Source organism: Crinia signifera, chromosome 11 (genome assembly GCF_055691185.1).
Source record: "Crinia signifera chromosome 11, ASM5569118v1, whole genome shotgun sequence".
Taxonomy (NCBI): domain Eukaryota; kingdom Metazoa; phylum Chordata; class Amphibia; order Anura; family Myobatrachidae; genus Crinia; species Crinia signifera.
In genome coordinates, this window is record NC_139227.1 from 52,249,515 (window position 1) to 52,270,063 (window position 20,549).

Sequence of the window (20,549 nt, forward strand, 5' to 3'; positions counted from 1 at the left end):
ACACTTTTTATCGTCAGAAAGTCATACTGTGATTTAGTTATGACCCCATCCCTTTTTCCTTGTTCTATCATTCTCTGATAAATCTCCATATAGTCATTGGTAGGATTAAATATCAGTTTTTTGTATGTGGATGTGTCATTCAGCTGTCTTCGTAATTCAGCTTGATATTTCTCTCGAGACCACAACACTATGTTCCCCCCCTTATCAGAGGGTTTCACAATTGTGTCTGTCCATCCTTTGATTTCATGCAGTGCTTCTCTTTCTGATTTCATCAGGTTATCATGCAGATAGTGTGCTCCCTTGTTCCTCTCTATCTCATCGAATTCTCTGCTCACAAGTTCCAAAAATACTTTAATCTGTGGGCAGATGGAGGAATCCGGAAAAAAGGTTGATTTCTTTTTCAGGGATGTGGCTTGTGTTCCAGTGGTCTGTGTGGGTCTAGTTTCATCACTTCCATCCACATCTGACAGTTCATGTATTCCAGTTGTCAGTGTGGGTCTAGTTTCATCACTTCCATCCACATCTGACAGGTCCTGGAGAATTTGTAATATCTGCAAGTCACTGCTATCAAAGTATTGGTCAATTAGTGTTTGGGAAGGGTCAATGTCTGATATTCCAGGTGGTTGTTCTCCTTGGGTATTGTGGCATTGTTCAGAGCGTTTTTTAAAAAACTTTTTTAACAGTAGTTTTCTGACATATAACTGAAGATCTTTCTGGAACTCGAATCGGTCAATGGATTTGGTGGGAGAGAAAGAGAGGCCTTTATTCAGAATGGAGATTTGTGTTTCTGTTAGGATGTGATCTGTGAGGTTTATAATTCTTAGGGAGTCAGAAGGAATTATCGTCTGTATCTTCTGGTCTCCCTGCGGTCCTCTCTCCAATCTCTTGGCCCTCTCTTTCCTCTTCTTCCCTCTCCTTGTCCTCCTCCATCTCGTTCCAGTACTCCCCGGGTGTCCCGGGGGCCGATCCCTAAAAAATCCCTCCTAGTTCTGCTTGTCTGAGATGTATCCGTCTGTTCTCCCTCGGATGAGTCCACGTCAGACGTGGTATATCCGGTAGCATTACTAGGGGGCCTTCTTCTATTGTTAAGATTCCATTTGTAAACTTTGTTGTTTTGAAAGTCATTTAGGTCTCTTTGGAGTTTTCCCTTTTTCCTGCTGATCAGTTCTTTTTCAATGCCTTCTAGTTCTACTTTTATTTTTTGGTATGTTTTCTGGAACTTGTCCAAAGTTTCAAAGTTTTTGAGTTTATCGCCTAGAGCATTGATTTCCTGTGCGTATTTTTCTAGCATGATTTCGTCATGTTTGATCAGGACATTGATTAGGTTGAAAGAGCAAGTGGTGAGTATTTTCTCCCATTCATTTGTTAGGGACTCATTAGCTAGCTCATAGGAAGGGAATATTCTTGGTCTGAGACCCCTAGGTGTAATTTGTTGTCTGATGTAACTTTCGAATGTTGCCTTGTTCCAGAAGGTCTTAGTTTGCTTGGCTAGTGCCATTTTGAGGGTATAGATGTCATTCATCCAGTCTTCTTGTCTAGTATCTATATGTGTTATGTCCTTTTCTAACATTGTTTCTAGACACTTCTTCAGGTTGGTTTGTCTACTGTTCAGTTCTTGGCTTAGGCTGAACGCCTGTGGTGTCGATGTTGATGCCGTGAACATAGGTAGTGTTGGCGCCGGTGCGCCGAATAGAGACATTATGGCAGGTAGATGGAGGGCTTAGCCGGGCCTCCTGGTTACTAAAGTAGTAAATTTATTAAGTTTGTTTAATTAAACAGAGTAATACCGTGCTGATTGGCTGGAAGGTGAGAGAGTCTCACTATTGGATTGGACACAAAACAAGGCTTTTTTCAATCGCACAGGCAAAAATAGAATATATGTATTTTGTACCCCTTTATATGTTTTACACTCACTGAGTTTTTATTTCCTGGGGTGTGCTACCACTGAGACAGAAATTAGACACAATTTATAGAAGAAGAGTCAACAACAAGTGGAATACTTAGACCTCCGGATTTTTGTGGAACCCAACGGAACAATCGCCACAGACATCTTTCGCAAGAACACAGCGACTAATTCACTACTTCACTGTGAGAGTTCACACTTTCCTCCAGTGATTAAGGGCCTTCCAAAAGGTGAATTTCTAAGAACAAAGCGAAATTGCTCCAAACCCACAATCTATAAGGAGAGGGCAGATGAGTTAGACCAAAGGTTGAAAAACAGAGGTTACAGCAAAAGAGCTACAAGGAAAGCCAGGAAAGAGGTGGATACATACGACAGAGAGAAACTCCTTGTACCAAAAGTTAAACCAACAGATAAACAAGAAAAAATCAGGTTTATAGGCACGTTTTGCCAGGAGTGGCAGGAGATTCAGAGAGTCCTGGACAAACACATCAATGTCCTTAAAACAGACAAGGACTTAGAGGAAATCCTTGGAAATAAGGTGGATATAAGTTGGAGGCGAAGTGCCAACCTCAGAGACCTCCTAGTCCACAGTCATCTCGAGAAGGAAACCAAAATAACCATCAAGAAGCAGGGCTCCTTCAAATGTGGAACGTGTAAGATCTGTACCTACATGAATCCACAAGAAACATACACTGACAGATATAACAAGAAGTGGAAAATCCAAAAATATATAACATGCGACACAGCAGGGGTGATCTATAACATCGAATGCCCCTGCAAAAAGCATTATATTGGAAAAACAAGAAGACCCCTAAAAATCCGGATATCTGAGCACCTCCTCAGCATTAAAAATGCTGCAAGAGACCAAGCGAACTTTAAAACTCTAACGCCTGTAGCGAAACATTTCGCTAGATGCCACCAAGGCAATACCAAAGGTCTGAAAGTGTATGGTATGATCCGAGTGGAAATGGGGATAAGAAGGGGAGACTGGGATAAAGAACTCCTTAAACAGGAGACGCGACTCATATTCCTGATGAATACTATGTCTCCAAACGGCCTGAACGAAGAAAATAACTATTCAGTATTCCTATGAGACGCAGATATCATCGGCCACACAAAGTGACGACAATGCGTACAAGAAAATCTTATGCATTGTGTCAACTCTTTCCCCCTCCCTCAAAACTCCCCCTTTTTTACCCCTCATATGCCTATAAAAACTATCGGAAAATTAATATAACCAATATGTGTAACACATGTATCCAACTTTCAAATGATATAAAAAACTCGTATAAAATCATGAGTTTATCGGGAAATCAAGTCCTAACCAACCCCCCCCTCTCTCACGCATAAGTGATCTTGACACGAGTATCTCAAACATCAATATCATCTATTCCCTACACCTCCTTATTTCCCCCCCCCCCCTTTTTTTCACTTAGTTCATGTTTTTCACGTTTTTTGTTTGACGGTTATTCACATTTATTTCACATCCTCACCATATATCAATTTAAAAATTGAAATTGATAAGAATTTATGCGATATTTCATTCACAATTATTATTATTAATCGATCAATCGATCAACTATTTTCTATACTTATCTCGTTCCACACATTCATCACACGTTGACTTGAATTCAAAGTCATCTTGTAAAAGAATTTGTTTTTATTTCACTTTACTAATTATTATTCATTTTATATTTTATTATATATTTTTATTTTTTACCACATCACCCAGCAACACGACTCACATGAAATCCCGGACTCTCAAAGAAAATAAAATATATCATTCCCAATATGAGGAATCGCTTTATAAAGGACATGCCATTCTTTATGAGAACTATAAGTATGAGAACTCCAAAAAGATCGATAATTGGATAGCATGTGTATTCCAAAGATTTCAAGAAAGGCATTACCATGAAATATATAAACACCATAATAAATATTAAAATAAAAACAAAAATGTACGATATTTTCCTCTCCAAACTCATACACTAAAACAGAATGGTTATGTTTAAACAACCTAGTGTCATATTTTTTAACGTTCCCTATACTGCATAGGGAGAATTCCACATAAATGACAGACCAATGACATGTAACAAAATATAACAAACGTCTCTCCCATGCAATTTCCACAGAGACACTCCCACACCTGAACTCATGAATATTCATGAGGAGGCAGGTATTTAAAGGGCTTCCGGACTCACACCTGGTGGTCCTGATGAAGCTAGACGGCGATACGCGCGTTGACCTACACACTTAGTGTGTTAAATCCCCCCTATCCCATCCCCTTGAAATGTATAATTTCTGATGTGTAATGTGTGCGTACCTGGCTGACAGTATCTGAGACAGCACTGAACGGGAGCCGTGCGGTCAGACCCTGACCACGTTCTCCTCACTTCCTGCTGCATAGCAGCCAGCAACCCTGCTGTTACTTGGAAATCAGCGCTGGTCTCTCTGTCTCACTCCATAAGCAGGCACACGGAGCGGGGTTAACACCAGCAGGGAGAGTCGCAGAGTGACGGCTTCACTGCGGTGTATTTTCCCCTCAACTCCGGCGTGTATATTCTAAGCCACAGTATTCTACCTGTGCAGATCTTAGTATTAACTTGTACGTTACATTGATTAAGCTATAACGCTACTTCTGGTGCATGTGTGAGAATCAAACTCACATAAATTCTATCTGAAAAATCCACTGCTGACAATATCTGCCGCTGATTAAAGTGGCAAATCGCTATATATAAATAAATAAAAAATAAAATTTATTTATTAAATTGATCTGTAAAGATTAAAAATGAATACACACTGAGCGACCTAGCCCTAATGGGCCCTACATACGCAGAGATGTGTGCCAGAGATACATAACGGGAGATTCAGCACAAGAGATTTCACTCTTGTGACTCATTTCAGACAATGAGCCACATACAGAGAGATTAGTGTCAGAGATTCATAATGGGAGATTCAGCACGGGAGATCTCAAATCTGTCACTACTGCACAGAAATACGGCTTCTCATTAAAAACAGCCATCATTAATGCTGGGATGCAGAACTGTCCACTGAGTACCTGGTTATCAAAACTTGACCCATGAGCACACAACTTTCAAAATCTGCAGCACAAATGTACATTCATAGATGCCCAAATCTGTACACTTCTGCAGGGTAGTTCTGGCAATGAATGCACCAGATTTTCCTGCTCATCGGTGCTGAAGTAGGGCACAGGATGGCAGGGCAGCCACTGTCATGGGTGACAATATTTAAAAATGAAAAATAAATGTCTGAAAGGGGAAAAATGGGGACAAATTATTTTGTCCCTTCTAATCCCCCCCCCCCCCTCCTCCATAACCTCCTATTCTCCTTATATAAGCTTGCTCTCAGGGCTCTGTCAGCTGGCTGACTCAGCCTTGGTTTATTACTTTGTTTGCTTACCCACTTGAAAGCATTGCTGGGGCCATATACATAAATGTTAATAATAGTAATAGCTGATCAGACAGAAGCGCGCTGGTGATGAGAATGTTAATCCCCCCACCCCCTGCATTTACCGGCTCTGGAGGCACTGGTTCTCCCGGACGCAGATAGGTCTCCTGCAGCGCTGCTGGATGCTGTGTCTCCCGCTCATCAGCGGCAGGCAGCAGCAAGGTCTCCTGCACAGCGCCACCGGGTCTCCTGCTCATCAACCCCAGGCAGTTGCAGACAGAGTCTCTGCACTTTGGGGCTAGGCTCGAGCTGCGTGGTCTCCCGCGCAGCGTCTCTGGTGTTCCCAGCAGCAGCCAGCCAGCGTATAGCGGCGCCAATCACCCCTTCACCTTGCGGCAGCCTGTCAAGCATCAGCCCAGCAGCTCACAGACAGCAGCGCTTCAGAGAAGCGAAGCATACCTGGGGGCAGTACTACTCCGGGTGACTGACCAGGTAACCCAGCAGTGTAGGGTGATTGCAGGCTTCGGGCAGCTCAGTGTTCGCTCAGAACAGCCCTGCTCATCTGCCCATGGCCACACACATGGGAGAGGAGCAGGAGCTTTCTGAGCGACTGTTCTCAATTGTACAGCCCGTCCGTTCTGAATCTTTGACAGATTCAGAACGGCGGGTGCGCGCATGTAAATCGCTGTGGGGGCTATATACACAGCGATTTACATGCATTTTCAGGCATTTTCTGAGCGATTTAGTAAAATCGCTCAGAAAATGCCTGAAAATTGTGCTGTGTGTGGGGGCCTTAAGTACAACAGGGACAATTACTCTCTTGACACAAGATATAACAGTTCTCACTGCATTCAGTATAAGCAACATTATCTACCACGTATTTAGTCTGCTGATAAGATGTGGAGAAGTTTCTCTTTGCAACAATTAACTGAATGTATCATTATGTGGTAAATAAACTCACTGTATCAACTAAGATACTACAGTTATCCGCACGATTATAAACAGACACACACCAGGCAATCCTAGCCTAGAAAGCACCCAATAAACGGTGCTACACATTCACAAACCTTGAACAGCGGGTAATTGCACTGACTAAACCCAGCTCTAAAATTTGTGTGCAAATATGTGTTATTAGATTGTTGCTTATATTCAATCCACCTCTGAACAAACGCTTCCCCACAGGCTTGTGGGGACAGCAAGGAGGGGGTAGGAGGAAGGCAGTAGGCGGCAGCAGGAAGGCAGCAGCAGCAGGGAGGCAGGAGGTGGCAGCAGGAAGGCAGGAGGAGGTGACAGCAGGAAGGCAGGATGTGTCTGTCTCTGTATAATGATATTGCTAGGACCAGTAGAGCTATATAAGATATAGATACAGGACGCCGTGGACGCCCCTGTCCCTGGGCCGCACTGACCTGGACACCACGATCTGCACCATACCCGCTGCCGCACGCTGACACCACAGAGTGTGGATCTGTATCTGGCGCCGCAGCTGGAGCTGGTGATGTGTTTCCGCTTCCGGTCTCTGCGTCTCCACGTGAGGGACAGAGACGAGTGGGAGAGGAAGCAGCAGGAGCGGAGCGACCGGAGCCGGGTGCGTGACTGATACCCACATACACTTTGCTACATACATGTCTCTTTTCCGAGCCATACTACATACAAGTGCTCCTGCCCACAGTTACTACATACGTATACCCATACTACATACATGTGTCCCTGTCCAGAGTTAATACATACATGTGTCCTTGTCCAGAGCTACTACATACGTATACCCATACATCTGCCCCTCCTCACAGTTACTACATACATATACCCATACTACATTCATGTGTTCCTGCCCAGTGTTACTACTTATACCCATACTACATAGAGTACATGTGCCCCTGCCTAGCTATGCTACATACATACTATACTACACACGTGTTCAGTACTACGCTCTCTCTATACTACACACGTGTCCTGTCATATACTTTATACTACATGCACGTTGTTGTTTATTTATATGGTGCCACAAGGGTTCCACAGCACCTGACAATACATGGATAAGTCAAAATCCCCCCCCCCCCTTCCCCAAAGAAAATAGTGATGTGCAGATGCAAATTAGGACAAGTTTAAGGTAAATAACAGACCGTTACATCAGTGGACACTGACGCAATTCTAAAAGTAGATATATTCTTAGAAAAGCACTTGTGGAGAGAGGGCCCTGCTTGTTAGAGCTTACATGTGTCTATTTTTACACACTCTGTACCAGTGGTAGCCAACCACGATCTTCGAGAGCTACCAACAGTTCACATTTTCCAGACAACCTATCTGCTGCACAGGTGCACTCATTACTAGCTGAAACATTTTCAAAGATCAACAGGTGGAGCTAATTACTTCACTTGTGATTCTGTGAGGAGATCTGGAAAACATTAACTGTTGGTAGCTCTCGAGGACTGGAGTTGGCTACCCCAGCTCTATACTTTACACGTATCTGGTTCTTCATTCTTATTGGGTGACTCAATTGTTCTTCCTAGCTGCCACTAGATGGCGCCCATTGGAGCAATTCAATTGTTGCTCTGTTTGGATGCTCCTGTAGATGAGAGGACACCTTTTAGCTTGCAGTGTCGAGTGTGAGAACACTGGTTTTGGTGCCCTAACCCAGACTTTAGACAGGTTTACCCACTTTGCGCAAAGCAGTTACATCTGGTACAAATGGGTGCGCACTCAGGGCATGCGCACCAAATGGGAGGGGACAGTTACATTTGAACTCCCACAAAACAATTGAATTGTCCCCATAGTGAGTGATCGATCACAAGCACTGATTCCGGCTGTGTGATACCCATTGTACAACGATTATCTGGCAACTCTATCTTATTATTATATCCTTGTTATAATTAATCTGTAATCAGGCCAGCAGCAGTGACGCCTCTGGGGTTAGGAATATGCACATTCTGTAGTAAAGTCACAATTGTATTCCGCTCTATGCTGAGTGCCTAGATCATTATTGCCTGTATATTAATTTATATGAATTATAGAAGCAGGGCAGCATGGGTACAAATACACAGGAGACTGGTCCCCTCCGTACCTTGGGTATTGTCTGGCATCAGGGAATTATGTGACACAAGTGACAACACAACCCACCAAATAAGTTATGTTTTATATACCTGTCACTGTAGTACAGCTTAGATGTGGGACGCTGTAGTACACACTGGCAGCTTTACATTATTAAAGCCATGTACTAAATGTATCGTCCATCTGTGCCATTTCCCAGGATGGGAGAGTTTAAGGTACACCGTGTCCGGTTCTTTGACTATGTGCCATCTGGTGTAAGGTGTATGGCGTTCTCCGAGCAGACCGAGAGGCTGGCTGTGGCACGTAGCGATGGATCTGTGGAAGTTTACAACTTTCCTGCCAACTACTACCAGGAGACAGTAAGAGGACCCTGAGTGTGTATAACTTGCATACACTGCCTGCTGGGTATTCCATTCATATACTCTGTGCTCTGCAGATTGTTCCGGGTGATGAGACCAGGTGCATAGAGTCCATCTGCTGGGTGGCCGGTGACCGACTCTTCTCTGCCGGTCTGAATGGGGCGATTGCAGAGTACGACCTGCAGAAACAGTGCATGAAATATTCTCTTGATGCTTTCGGAGGCCCCATCTGGAGTATCGCTGCCAGTCCCAGCGGCTCTCATCTTGCAGTAAGTCCTACCCATGTATAGTCTCTTCTACGCCATAAAGGCGATCTCTGAGCTGTATTCCTTCTCTGTAATGCAGGTTAGCTGTGAGGACGGTTCCATCAAGCTGTTTAGCATCAATCCAGAGAGTGTTGTGTTTGAGAAGAACTTGGATCGCCAGAAAGGTGCCTGAACCATTAAGTGATAATGGGGGAGATTTATCAAGGCTTGGAGAAAGAGATAAAGTACCAGCCGATCGGCTCCTAATCCTGTTAAAGGCTGTGGGGCCTATGTACTAAGCCAGTGGTCTCCAACCTTTTTTGGGGTGTGAGCTACTCGCGGCAAAATAAACCACCCGAAGAGCTACTAACATAAAAAAAATAATCTGCCTAATAACCAAATAATGCCCTTTACACATTATGCCACACACTGTAATGCCCCTGACACATTACTTATGCTACATACTGTACTGTGGTGCACACCAAAAATGGGTGTAGCCACATGGGGTGCGTCCAATGAAAATGGGGGTGTGATACACATATGCCCCCAATAATACATATGCCCAAATAGTGCCAGATACACATATGTCTCCAATAGTGCAGTGCCAGATATACATATGCCCCCAATAGTGCTAGATACACTTATGCTCCCATGGTGCCAGGTATGCCCCCCACTGTTTTCTTTTACAGGGAAAAGGGAACTGGGAATGCAAGTGCACAGGCGTAGAGGGTCTGTGTGTAGAACTAATAAATAGAGTAATCCACAGTTATAGAATGTCTGAGAAATTCTGAACAAATAAAAGGTGTGGAGGTGCTCCCATGAGAGTAAAATTGTCAAGCAAAAGAAGGAGAAAAAAGACTGTTTGTTGGGGCACTCTTTAATTGACCGATTTATTGTAATGTTGTGGGATTATGTTAATATTGAAAATAAACTCCTAATCAAAAATATTGGTTTTGCTGTGTTTTTTGGGGTAATACCCCGATGAAAATAGTTAAAATTTAACTTTTATTGACTCAAGAATAAAATAAATTAGGATGGGTTTACACACACTGATACAGACACATACAAGACAAAAAATATATATAATGTGTGTACTCTAATACACTATGTAGGAGAATCTCAATTTAGTCTCCTTCCTGGATAGATAGAACAGTAAGGTTATGCTGTCAATATGGAAAGTATAACATTGTTTTAGAAAGAACTCAGTACAATGCAACAATAAAAAAACAATGTTGACATTTTTTTATTGTTGGATTGTACTGAGCTCTTTCTAAAACAATGTTATACTTTCCATATTGACAGCATAAAAGGAGACTACATTGAGATTCTCCTACATAGTGTATTAGAGTACACATATTATATATTTTTTTTGTCTTGTGTGTGTCAACCCATCCTAATTTATTTTATTCTTGAGACAATAAAAGTTAAATTTTAACTATCATCGGGGTATTACCCCAAAAACACAGCAAAACCAAAATTTTTGATTAGGAGTTTATCTTCAATATTAACGTAATCCCACACCATACTTATTACATTACAATAAATCAGTCAATTAAAGAGTGCCCCAACAAAAAGAGTATTTTTCTCCTTCTTTTATTAACAGTTTCTTATATAGCGCATACATATTCCGCAGCGCTTTACAGAGTATAGTTATTAGCAAAAACGCATAACAAATTACAGTACAAGACAGTTTAGGACCCCCACTGTGCCAGGTATGCCCTCACTGTCCCAGAAACAGGTATGCCTTTACTGTGCCAGGAATGCCCCCCACTGTGCCATGAATGCCCCCCACTGTGCCATGAATGCCCCCACAGAAACAGGTATGCCTTTACTGTGCCAGGAATGCCTCCCACTGAAACCAGGTATGCCCCCACTGTGCCAGCAGCAGCAAAACTCACTATTTTTGTTGTTCCTGCTTCTGCCGGGGATATTAGAGTCCAGTGCTCCTCTGCTGGCTGGCTGGCTGCTCCATCCTCCATTGCTGCAGTGCTGGCGCTTCCATTCCCTGTGTCTGGACTGTCCGTCAGCAAATCAAAGCTCGCGGGCTGGCTCCTGATTGGCTGCCGACCTGCGAGTTCTGTTTGGCTGATGGTGGCCCAGTCAAATGGATACACACTGAGGGGAAGGAGAGACACGCAATGCGCTCTCCTCTCCTCTGAATTATCGGCGGCGAATCACACTGGCGGGTGAGGGAGGGAGAGATGAATGGACAGATAGGCAGGCGGGCGGACAGGGCAAGCCACCCGGAAGGCTTCCGTGAGCTCTTGAGCAACGGGTTGGCGACCACTGTAGTAAGCATTGGATAGGGATATAGGGGTAGCTGTATTTATTTATTTATTAGCAGTTTCTTATATAGCGCATACATATTACGCAGCGCTTTACAGAGAATATTTGAACATTCACATCAGTCCCTGCCCCAGAGGAGCTTACAATCTATATTCCCTACCACATGTACACTCACACAGACATACTAGGGTTAATTTTGTTGGGAGCAGTAATAAGGGAGAAGTGGCTCATGGCAATCAATCCGCTGCTCTGTACAATTTTATATTATGCAAATTATAGATGTTACTTCAGTGCTGATTGGTTGCCATGGGCCACTTCTCCTCTGGCTTACTTCTCCTCCCTTATCACTGCTTCATACATCTTCCCCAAAGTAGTAGCCAACCATCTCCTAACTTCCTTGATTATAGGCTTTAGCTTCTGTGTATTAAGCATTGGTGAGAGATACAGTTGGCGAGAGATGAAGAAGCAGCAAATTGGGTTCTAGATGCCGTGATACGGGCTTAGTTTGAAAAAAAAAAAGTCTGAAAAAAAAGAGAACGTATCTCTCTCCCAATGTCATTTGCAAGTGTCCCAGTTACGCTGACCACCATCCTCTCTTTGTATTTCTGACTCTCTCAGGTCGCATCCTCTGTCTTGCTTGGCACCCATCGGGGTCGCATATCGTCACCGGTTCCATTAACGTGATCCGAGTATTCAGTGTTTTGTCAGGTAATTATACATAGTGTGAGCTGGTGAAATCACTGACAGCTGTATACTGGCTTTGGGTACAGCCCTGGTCACTGTATATACACAAGGAGCAGCGTTATCCACGCACAATTTATAATGGGTGTTCGCATAAACTGTGTTACTCAACAAGAGGCACGTGTACCATGGGAGCCGGTAGGCACACACCATCTTTGTGCGCCCCCAACCCGTCCTCTATAAATGGGTAAAAAGCGGGACATAGCAGGAAAGTGCGCCACTATTTCATCTCAATATATAATTATGGCCTATTAAAGTTTCTCTTTTATGCCTGGAACATGTTTGACCATAATTCTGGTTGTCTTCTCCATGCCTAGGCCACCAAGTGCAGATGCTGACAGTGGACCGGCGTCCATTGAGTGGCCGGAAGCGTGAGTGCGTCATATGGAGTGTGGCTGTTCTCTCCTGTGGACAGATTGTCAGTGTGGATTCCACTGGGAGGCTGCAGTTCTGGGACTTAGAGAGGGGGACGCTTATGCGGTCTTACCCGGTGGCCAACTGTGACCTCCTGTGCCTTGCGGTGTCCCAGGTGTGTACTGCCGCTCACTGGAGGCTACTTTAATATCCCAGATCTTACTGGACTATAATACTGATCTACGCTGTGGTTTTATTCCCATGTAAGTCAGAGGACAGCTTGGTGGTGGGCACCAGCCAGGGGGTCATCTACCAGTTCCAGCTCCTGACTGTGCAGGACGGGAAGGTTGAGCAGCAGTGGGTCTCCACCAAACCCTTCCGGCATCACACCCACGACGTCAGAGCGGTGGCACACAGTAGCAATGCTCTCATTTCCGGAGGTACGTTGTCCCCGCGAGGAGCTTCAGACCGCGCTATTGCTTTTCTTCAGTGCTAAGGACTCCTTATCTCGCAGGTGTTGACGGCCAAGTTGTCTGTCGGCCCTTGTTGGAGAAGATACAGGAACAGTCCTATGAAGCGGCACTGAGGAAGATCACGTTCCCGCATGTAGGTCTTGCTGTCTGGGTAACACTATTTGTGTCCAATATTCCCATACCAAGCTATGTACAATTTGCATTCAGCTCCTGCAGATGCTGAAAATGCTAGTATTCTGACAGCCTGGGGAACTAGAAGTCCCAGCATGCCATGTCAAACTCGAATGCACTCCATGAGTTCTTGAACTGCAAGTGTCTACATGTTATACGTGAGTAAATAAGGGACTTCTGCCTGACCTAGTATATGTGTACAGCTCAGGTGCTGGCATTGCATGCTGGGATCTGTAGTTCCACAAGTGGCGGCGATACACAGGTGACCTGATCACTTCTGCACCTTGTTTAATAGTGACAGTAAATTGCTATTATTGAGCCTCTTTCTCTCTGCAGCGCCACCTGGTGTCCTGCGCCCAAGCGTCCCGCTTGCTTCTCTTCCAGTTCCCCAAACATCTGGAACTGTGGCGGCTTGGTGAGACCCATGAATCAGGTGAGAGGGAGTGCTATAGGGCCACGGGTGTCTTATCCTCATCAAAGTCCAGATGGGTATAAATCGGTCTTTCTGGCGTATCCGTCCGGTCGCTGATTGTACCAGTATGCACTTCTGCATTGTCCTCTGTGAGTATTTATGCAAGGTGACCAAACTGGCCTGTCTGCATTTTGTGTTAGAGAGCCAGACCTGTCTCGCTGGCAGTGTTACAAAGGGTTCTGTATCCTGCCATATGGCTGCATACAGATACAGTTCTGCAGCTTTTACGAACTCCTCCTGTACATCTCAACCTCACCTTTACATCAGGGGAAATGTTGGGTAGTTGTGTTGCCTGGGAGAGATGTGACCTAAAGTTCCTCTGTAGATACAGTTCTACCCAATGCAAAAGAGCACATCACTGTAACTGAATAATGGGTATTTGTGTAGTTTCACGGCGCCCGATATATCGAGTGCGATATTGGCCGATATATCGATGCGATCCAAAGAGATTTTTTAGACCTATTCATAACCCCACTATCCACTACGCATGGAGTTGATTTTATATAGTGTGGCGAGCGGACACAAATTACTGCGCTCCCAAGACTATATAAAATCAACTCCATGCGTAGTGGGGTTATGAACAGGTAAAAACTCGCATCGGATCATATACGATATATCGGGCGCCGTGAAACTACACAAGTACCGAATAATGAAAGTAAGCTTCTCTGCCTGGTGAAATATGTACATGACTTAAGCAGAGAAGTGCCATAAATATAAATCAGCCAAAGTTGCTATGTGCGAGTCACATCCCAGCTTTCTCCAGGTTACAAGTTTGATACTTTATTTATAACTGTCCCTGTCCTGTGTGTTATAGGGGTAGATGGAGACATCCTTCCTGTGGCCCGTGAACAAGAGCTTCTGCTGCAGCTGAAGAGAAAGGTGAGAGAGCCTCTAGGTGGCAGCACTGCATCTGTTATGTCTGGGGACATTATCAGGAAAGCCTGGGTAATGGTTTCTCATTCTGGTGCACGTGGAGCGACTTTTTTGCTAATGCGCAAAAGCTGAGTGCGAGTGGGCATGGCACCGAGCAAATCTTTGCTATTTTCTAAGCAAGATCTCTCAGTGTGTGTGCCCCGAGAGATTAAATATCTCCTGCTAACTGCTAAGTCAGTGCATGCAGTCAAAATCTAGTCAAATTGCTTAGCAAGTGACTGCAAATCTCTCTGTGTGTACAGAATGGGAGATTCTGATCGCAATCTCTCTTTCTGAACCACTGCCCGGACCTTTTTTGCTTAAGCAAAATCGCTTACCACAAATCTCTGCATGTGTATGTGCTCTACATGGGAGATCTGGACACAATGAAATCGCCTACCCTAAATAACTTGTGGATCTCTTGGAAATTTGTAATGAGTACACATCTGCACCTGCAGGTGACCTGGGAAATGTTGGGGGGTAATGAGCACACTTTTTATCTGTATCACAGAAGGCCCTCTCCCTGTCACGTTTCGTGAAGCACCAGCTGGAGTGTAACGGAGGCTGGGTGCTTTGATGTAGGGCTGTTGCATGAAGGACAGAAGGGAGTGAAGCAAGTGGATAAAATGAAACCTTTTTTAATAAAGATACTGCGGTACAAGTTATGAATGATGACACAATGAATAACTGTAGAATTTGATAAATTGGAAGCAGACAATAATATACACTACTTATTGAAGAGCTTTGAAGATGATTGATAAGTTGGAGGATTGCAGGATTGGATGATTGGGTGATTGAAAGAAGGATTGTATGATTGGTTGAAGGATTGGAATAAGAAGAAGATGAAGTCCAGATGAATCTGTACTGAGTAAGATCGTAGCTGCAGAACCAGGGATGCGACCGCAGATAATAACAGTCAGGAATGAAGAAGAAGATAACACCCTTTGGGGTGTTAACCTTGTCCTATCCTTATAGGCGGCAGAGGGTTCAGTGATGATATGGTAACACAGTGGACGATCAGCAGAAAGATTGGAGTAGACTTCACCAGGATACACGATAGAACTGTAGTGGGAACTACAGGTAGCCAGGAGTGCTCAATGATGTGAGCGGGTGGACATCATTGTACTGACTGCCGGTCTGGCCCAGCTAGTCAGTATTTGAAGGCTGAGCATGTGAGCTCACAGATTGGAGCCACGCAGCATAGGCTGTAGTAACCAAGAAGATGGCCACCGCCAGATGCGGCAACAGAAACCAGCCGGCGGTGACTGTACGCGGAGGCACTGCAGCCGGCGTCTCTTGGCCAGAGGCCTCACCTGACACGGACCCATCATGGCGGCTCATGCCTCACGCCACCCAGAGCCTGCATGGCATGAGAGGTGAGGAGGAGGTCACCTGGTGGTGACGAAGCGCAGACAGCCAGCAGCATAGGAATCAGCAGAGGTGAGCGCCAGGGCAGAGGGTAACCTATCAGAGGACTGTGGGCTCAGGACAGCACAGCGAGCCAGGGTAGCTGACATGGTGGTCGTGACACTCCCCCTCTGTATGATCAGTATATACTGTATATTGTGTTATTTCTGTGTGGTTATTTTGTCCCCTTCCCTATAGAGCACTGCAGATGTGTCGCTGTCATATCAATATGTTGTGTTCTGTGCTTTTCATCCACATTCAGCCGTTTGTGAGAAGGCTGCTGTCTGGATAAAGGTGTGTCCAGTGTGGGGAGCGTAGCTGAGCTGTTGCACCCCCAGAGGGGATCAGCCTGATGATAAAAATACATTGGTGTATAGATAATTAGTGTTACAGTGATCCGATGGTGCACAGCCCATTCCTCTGACTGTATCTCTCCCCTTAGGGAAGCGAGAGCATCCGATGCAGCGCAATCTCCCGCTGCGGTTCCTGGGTTACTTATGCCACGTCCTCCCGTCTGTTCCTGCACAGGCTGCAATACGACAATGATAATATCAGCATCAGCCGGGTGAGTAATCCCTGCACAGAGCTTTGGTCTGCTGCTTCTCAGATAGGCACAGTGTGGTACCTATTAGTTTGACACAGGCCGTGGTTCTGTAGGAAGGGTCTGATTCATAGACTTTTACACCGCTGTACATGGGTACAATGATCTAATTTCCTGGGTGAGAGATTCAGAAAGTGAGAGATTTGTAGGGAAATCTTCAGGCTTTTTTTTTTTTTTTTTTTTAAGCGGCAATCATTTACACTGCAAAATTAAACTGGTTTTGTAGTGTAAATGATTGCTGCTTTAAAAAACCTGGAGATTTCTTACCAAATCTCTCACTTTCTAAATCTCTTATCCTATTACATTTCCTCCCATGTCTGTCCCCCCCCCCCCCCCTCCCCCACATGCAGGTTCCTAAAGTGCCCCATCCGCGAACTGCAGGTCTGCAACTTCTGTTCTCTCCTGACTCCACGCGCCTCTATGTGGGGTCAGAGGGGGCATCTATCCATGTACTGGACCTTTCTGAGGGCAGCTGGCAACACCGTCACACCCTACAGCCCCCATCAGGTAATGGAGATAGGGGGACTGGCTGCTGTCGGCGTGTATGATGATGGGGGGTGTGGTATGGGGCTCCGACAGTCGGGATCCCAGCAGTCATTAGCCCAACGTCGGGATCCCAACTGCCCGTACTCAGAAAGCATGGCGAGCGCAAAAATGCCGCTTGCGGGCTCGCTGCACTTGCCACGCTGCGGGCACGGTGGTTCGCTAAGCGAGCCGCCTATTCTATTCTCCCTCTACGGGGGTTGTGGACCCCCACGAGGGAAAATAGCGGCTGGCCGTCAGGCACCCGGCTGTCTGGACTGTCGGGAACGCTTCCGGCACCCAATGATGGGGGGGCGGACACTGGCTGCTCTCGGTATGGAGGATGATGATGGGGGGGGTTGGGCACTGGCTGCTCTCGGTATGGAGGATGATGGGGAGGGGGGGGACACTGACTGGTCTCGGTATGGAGGGTGATGGGGACACCTGCTGCTCCCGGTATGGAGGATACTGGGGGGGGACTGGCTGCTCCCAGTATGGAGGATGATGGTGGCGGGATTTACTGCTATGGGTATGGAGGATGATGGGGAGCAGATACTGGCTGCTCTCTGTATAAAGAATGATGGGGGACTGGCTGCTCTCAGGATGGGGTGGTTGGGACTGGCTGCTCTCAGGATGGGGGGGGGGGGCACTGACTGCTTTCGTTATTGGGGGGGTGGTAGAGACTGGCTACTCTGTATGGGGTGGTGGGGAGACTGGCTGCTGTGGGTATGGCGGTTGATAGGGGGGAATGGCTGCTGTGGGTATGGCAGTTGATAGGGGGGGAATGGCTGCTGTGGGTATAGGATGATGGGGGGGAGGGGCCTGGCTGCTCTCAGTATGGAGGAGGATTGCGGGGGAGACTGGCTGCTCTCAGTATGGAGGAGGGATTGGGTGGGGGGACAACTGGCTGCTCGGTGAAGGGGGGAGACTGGCTGCTCTCATCAGTATGGGGGGGGGGGGGGGACTGGCTGCTGCCGGTTTGTAGGATGATGATGATATGGGGAGGACTGGCTGCTGCCGTTATGGATGATGATGGGGGGAGTAGATGTGGCATCTCTGAATGTTGGGAGTCGCTTCGACTGACTGTTGAGGATTTGTGTCGGCAGGTTCTCCTAATCCCGTGCACCTGTTGGCTGTGAGCGCGGATGGGTCCCTACTGGCGGCGGCATGTCCCAGTTCACAGATTGATGTCTATGATGTTAAGGAGCTAAAGGTAGGGACTGCATGAGGCGCAGTATAACACGGAAATATTATACCCTCCCGTTCTGCATTTACACCCATCTCATTTCTACTCCTTACAGTTCCGGTGCTCAGTGCCGCAGTATAACTCCCCTCCTACCGCCATCAGTATCCACCCGTCTACCAATAACTTGGTGATAGCTCACGCGGACCAGCAGGTGAGTGCTCCCCCTGACGTGGGACATGCTGCACTCATATAGCGCACGTCTGGTTGTTGTCACCTGGTGTCTCTCCCCCTCAGGTGCTAGAGTTCAGCATTGCACAGAAACAGTACACTGACTGGAGCCGCAGGGTCCTGCAACATGGTCTCCATCGTGATTGGCAGGAAAGAGACACGCCCATCACTGGCATCGCCTTTAACCCCTCAAGGCCTGAGGATATTCTGATGCATGACAACTACATGTTCTGCGTCCTGGATAAGTCTCTAGTGAGTGAAGTAATTTCCCTGTGTACCTGATTAGGAGCCTCGCGCAGCTCTGAATGTGGCCGCATGTAGCGGGGGGAGGGTTGTACATACCTCATATATATCTTTGCAAACTTACACGTGATTGTGTTGGCATTACATGTGACCCTGGTCCCACGTCTCTTTGTATGTGTATAATACATTTATTGTAGTGCTGTGCTGATGGCGACATCTGGTTGGCTGGGCCTGAGCACCTTCCTGCTCATTGCCTCTCTCTCCTTTTTGTGCAGGTGCACGGCCTTCTGGTTAAGAGTCTTGTGTCTTCCCTGTACACTGGCAGGAATTTCCATTAGGCAGGGATTGGTGTTGCACTTGGGATAATGCGCCATGTTGTCTGCTGCATTGTAATTGCCTTATTGTGTGTCTCTGCTCAGCCGCTTCCAGATGATAAGACCGCACTTGTCAACCAGATCTCACTGAAGCGTCTCTCGGAGCGAGCGAGGAAGAGTCAGGCGCACGCCTTTAAAATAACCAGGAAGTATCAGGTGAGCAGTGCAATCTGGGCCTCTCCGCCCATCCCAGGCGCTGTATACAGTCCACCATAATGAGGACCATATTACCTTACTGCTTGCCAGCTGTGTGAGGGCAGACCAGTCTGTGACGCTTACATGCCCATAGTACGTGCCCATTGTCAGCTGAATAATATCTGTCCCATTGCTGTTTCCCCTGTAACTCTGTTCTTCTCTCTCCCCCTCTAACCCTTAATGTCTGCGCCGGGTGTCACGCTCCTTGCAGCCGCTGCTCTTCATGGACTTATTGGACGATGGGGAACTAGTCCTGGTGGAGAGACCTATCTGTGACATTCTGGCTCAGCTCCCGCCACCTATGAAAGAGAAGAAATTTGGGACATAATCCTTGTGAGACTGTAATACCGGTATACTGTTTCCGGGCATTTGGTTTTATTGCGGACTTGGACTGTTTGCAGACCATGTCCTGGGCTTGGACTGGAATAAAATGGACTTGGATTGAACTCAGGTCTTGGTGCCAGAAATGGGCCCATGGACACAACCACGGAACCACCGAGGGGCTGAGTTATATTTTCTATGAACTGGTAAATTCAGCTCATTATCTGATTGTTGCAACAAGTAAAATCCATTATTCCGATTATCGAGTACAGTTTTATTCACGTAATATATTTGTATCCGTTTGCTGTTACATATTTGCACAGTACTTGCTGGTCATCATCTCTAAAAGCCAGGAATACAGGGAGCAATCAGGCCGCAGTGCTCTGACCCCACATGACCCCTAGCTTTCTATCACCTGGCATTCAATTGTCCTGACAGAAATGTTTAACCGTTGCCTGGAAATTCATTTGTGCTGGTTCTAATATGCCATCAAAGCGTGGCGGTCTGGTGACAGCAAGATGCTTACGCAGGCATGTGCAGGATAACACATGCTCCGTATGATGCGCTCATGGATGCTATGACAATACATCGCTATCGTAGTGTCATCATCACAGCTCCCGTCATCCACTTTTCCGGTGCTCATTTGTAACGTCACCTTTGTGCATTGTGTTACAAGTAAAATGAATCCTCACCCCGGGGAAGAGCAGGTTATCTGGAGAAGGGGGGTGCGCCTCCCCGGCAGAGCTCACCAGGTAAGGTACATCTACCTCAGGGCAGAAGATGGGGGGGGGGGTCCTCTGATATAAGGCAGACGTGCAGGACTTTAGTGGGAACGAGTCTGGGTGTGACCCCAGAATCAGGATTCGCCATATTAGGTGGACAGTGCATGAGAATGTTGACCTAGAATATTTCTAGATATTCTGCTTGTCACCACTGTTTAAAAGTCAACATGGTCATAATGCTGACAATCCATTGTGTCCGATGTGCCTAACCCTAACGTTGACATTTTCACAAAGTTATTTTCCAGTTGTTCATATTTCAGTGTCAAAATTTTGGCTATGAATACAGTAAATTACGACACAATGCCTCTCCTATTCCCATGC

General features: G+C 46.1%; 2 protein-coding genes across 2 annotated transcripts in view; one reads left to right on the forward strand and one right to left on the reverse strand.

Annotated features, from left to right (window-relative positions):
• Positions 1-6,871, reverse strand: part of CHTF8 (chromosome transmission fidelity factor 8) — a 26,227-nt gene extending 19,356 nt beyond the window's left edge. Inside the window, exon 1 of the mRNA XM_083164995.1 lies at positions 6,718-6,871. Coding sequence (XP_083021121.1) covers positions 6,718-6,740 — 23 coding nt within the window. The 5' untranslated portion in view covers positions 6,741-6,871. The remainder of the gene's footprint in view (positions 1-6,717) is intronic.
• UTP4 (UTP4 small subunit processome component) lies at positions 6,641-19,705 on the forward strand. Its single transcript, XM_083164993.1, has 17 exons — positions 6,641-6,896; positions 8,556-8,715; positions 8,793-8,984; positions 9,061-9,145; positions 11,865-11,954; positions 12,305-12,516; positions 12,610-12,781; positions 12,856-12,947; positions 13,322-13,418; positions 14,272-14,336; positions 16,219-16,341; positions 16,728-16,884; positions 18,006-18,112; positions 18,201-18,296; positions 18,380-18,565; positions 18,976-19,086; positions 19,337-19,705. Exons 2-17 carry the CDS (start codon positions 8,557-8,559, stop codon positions 19,451-19,453), a joined length of 2,061 nt encoding a protein of 686 aa, XP_083021119.1. The 5' UTR covers positions 6,641-6,896; position 8,556; the 3' UTR covers positions 19,454-19,705.
• The last annotated feature ends 844 nt before the right edge of the window (positions 19,706-20,549 follow it).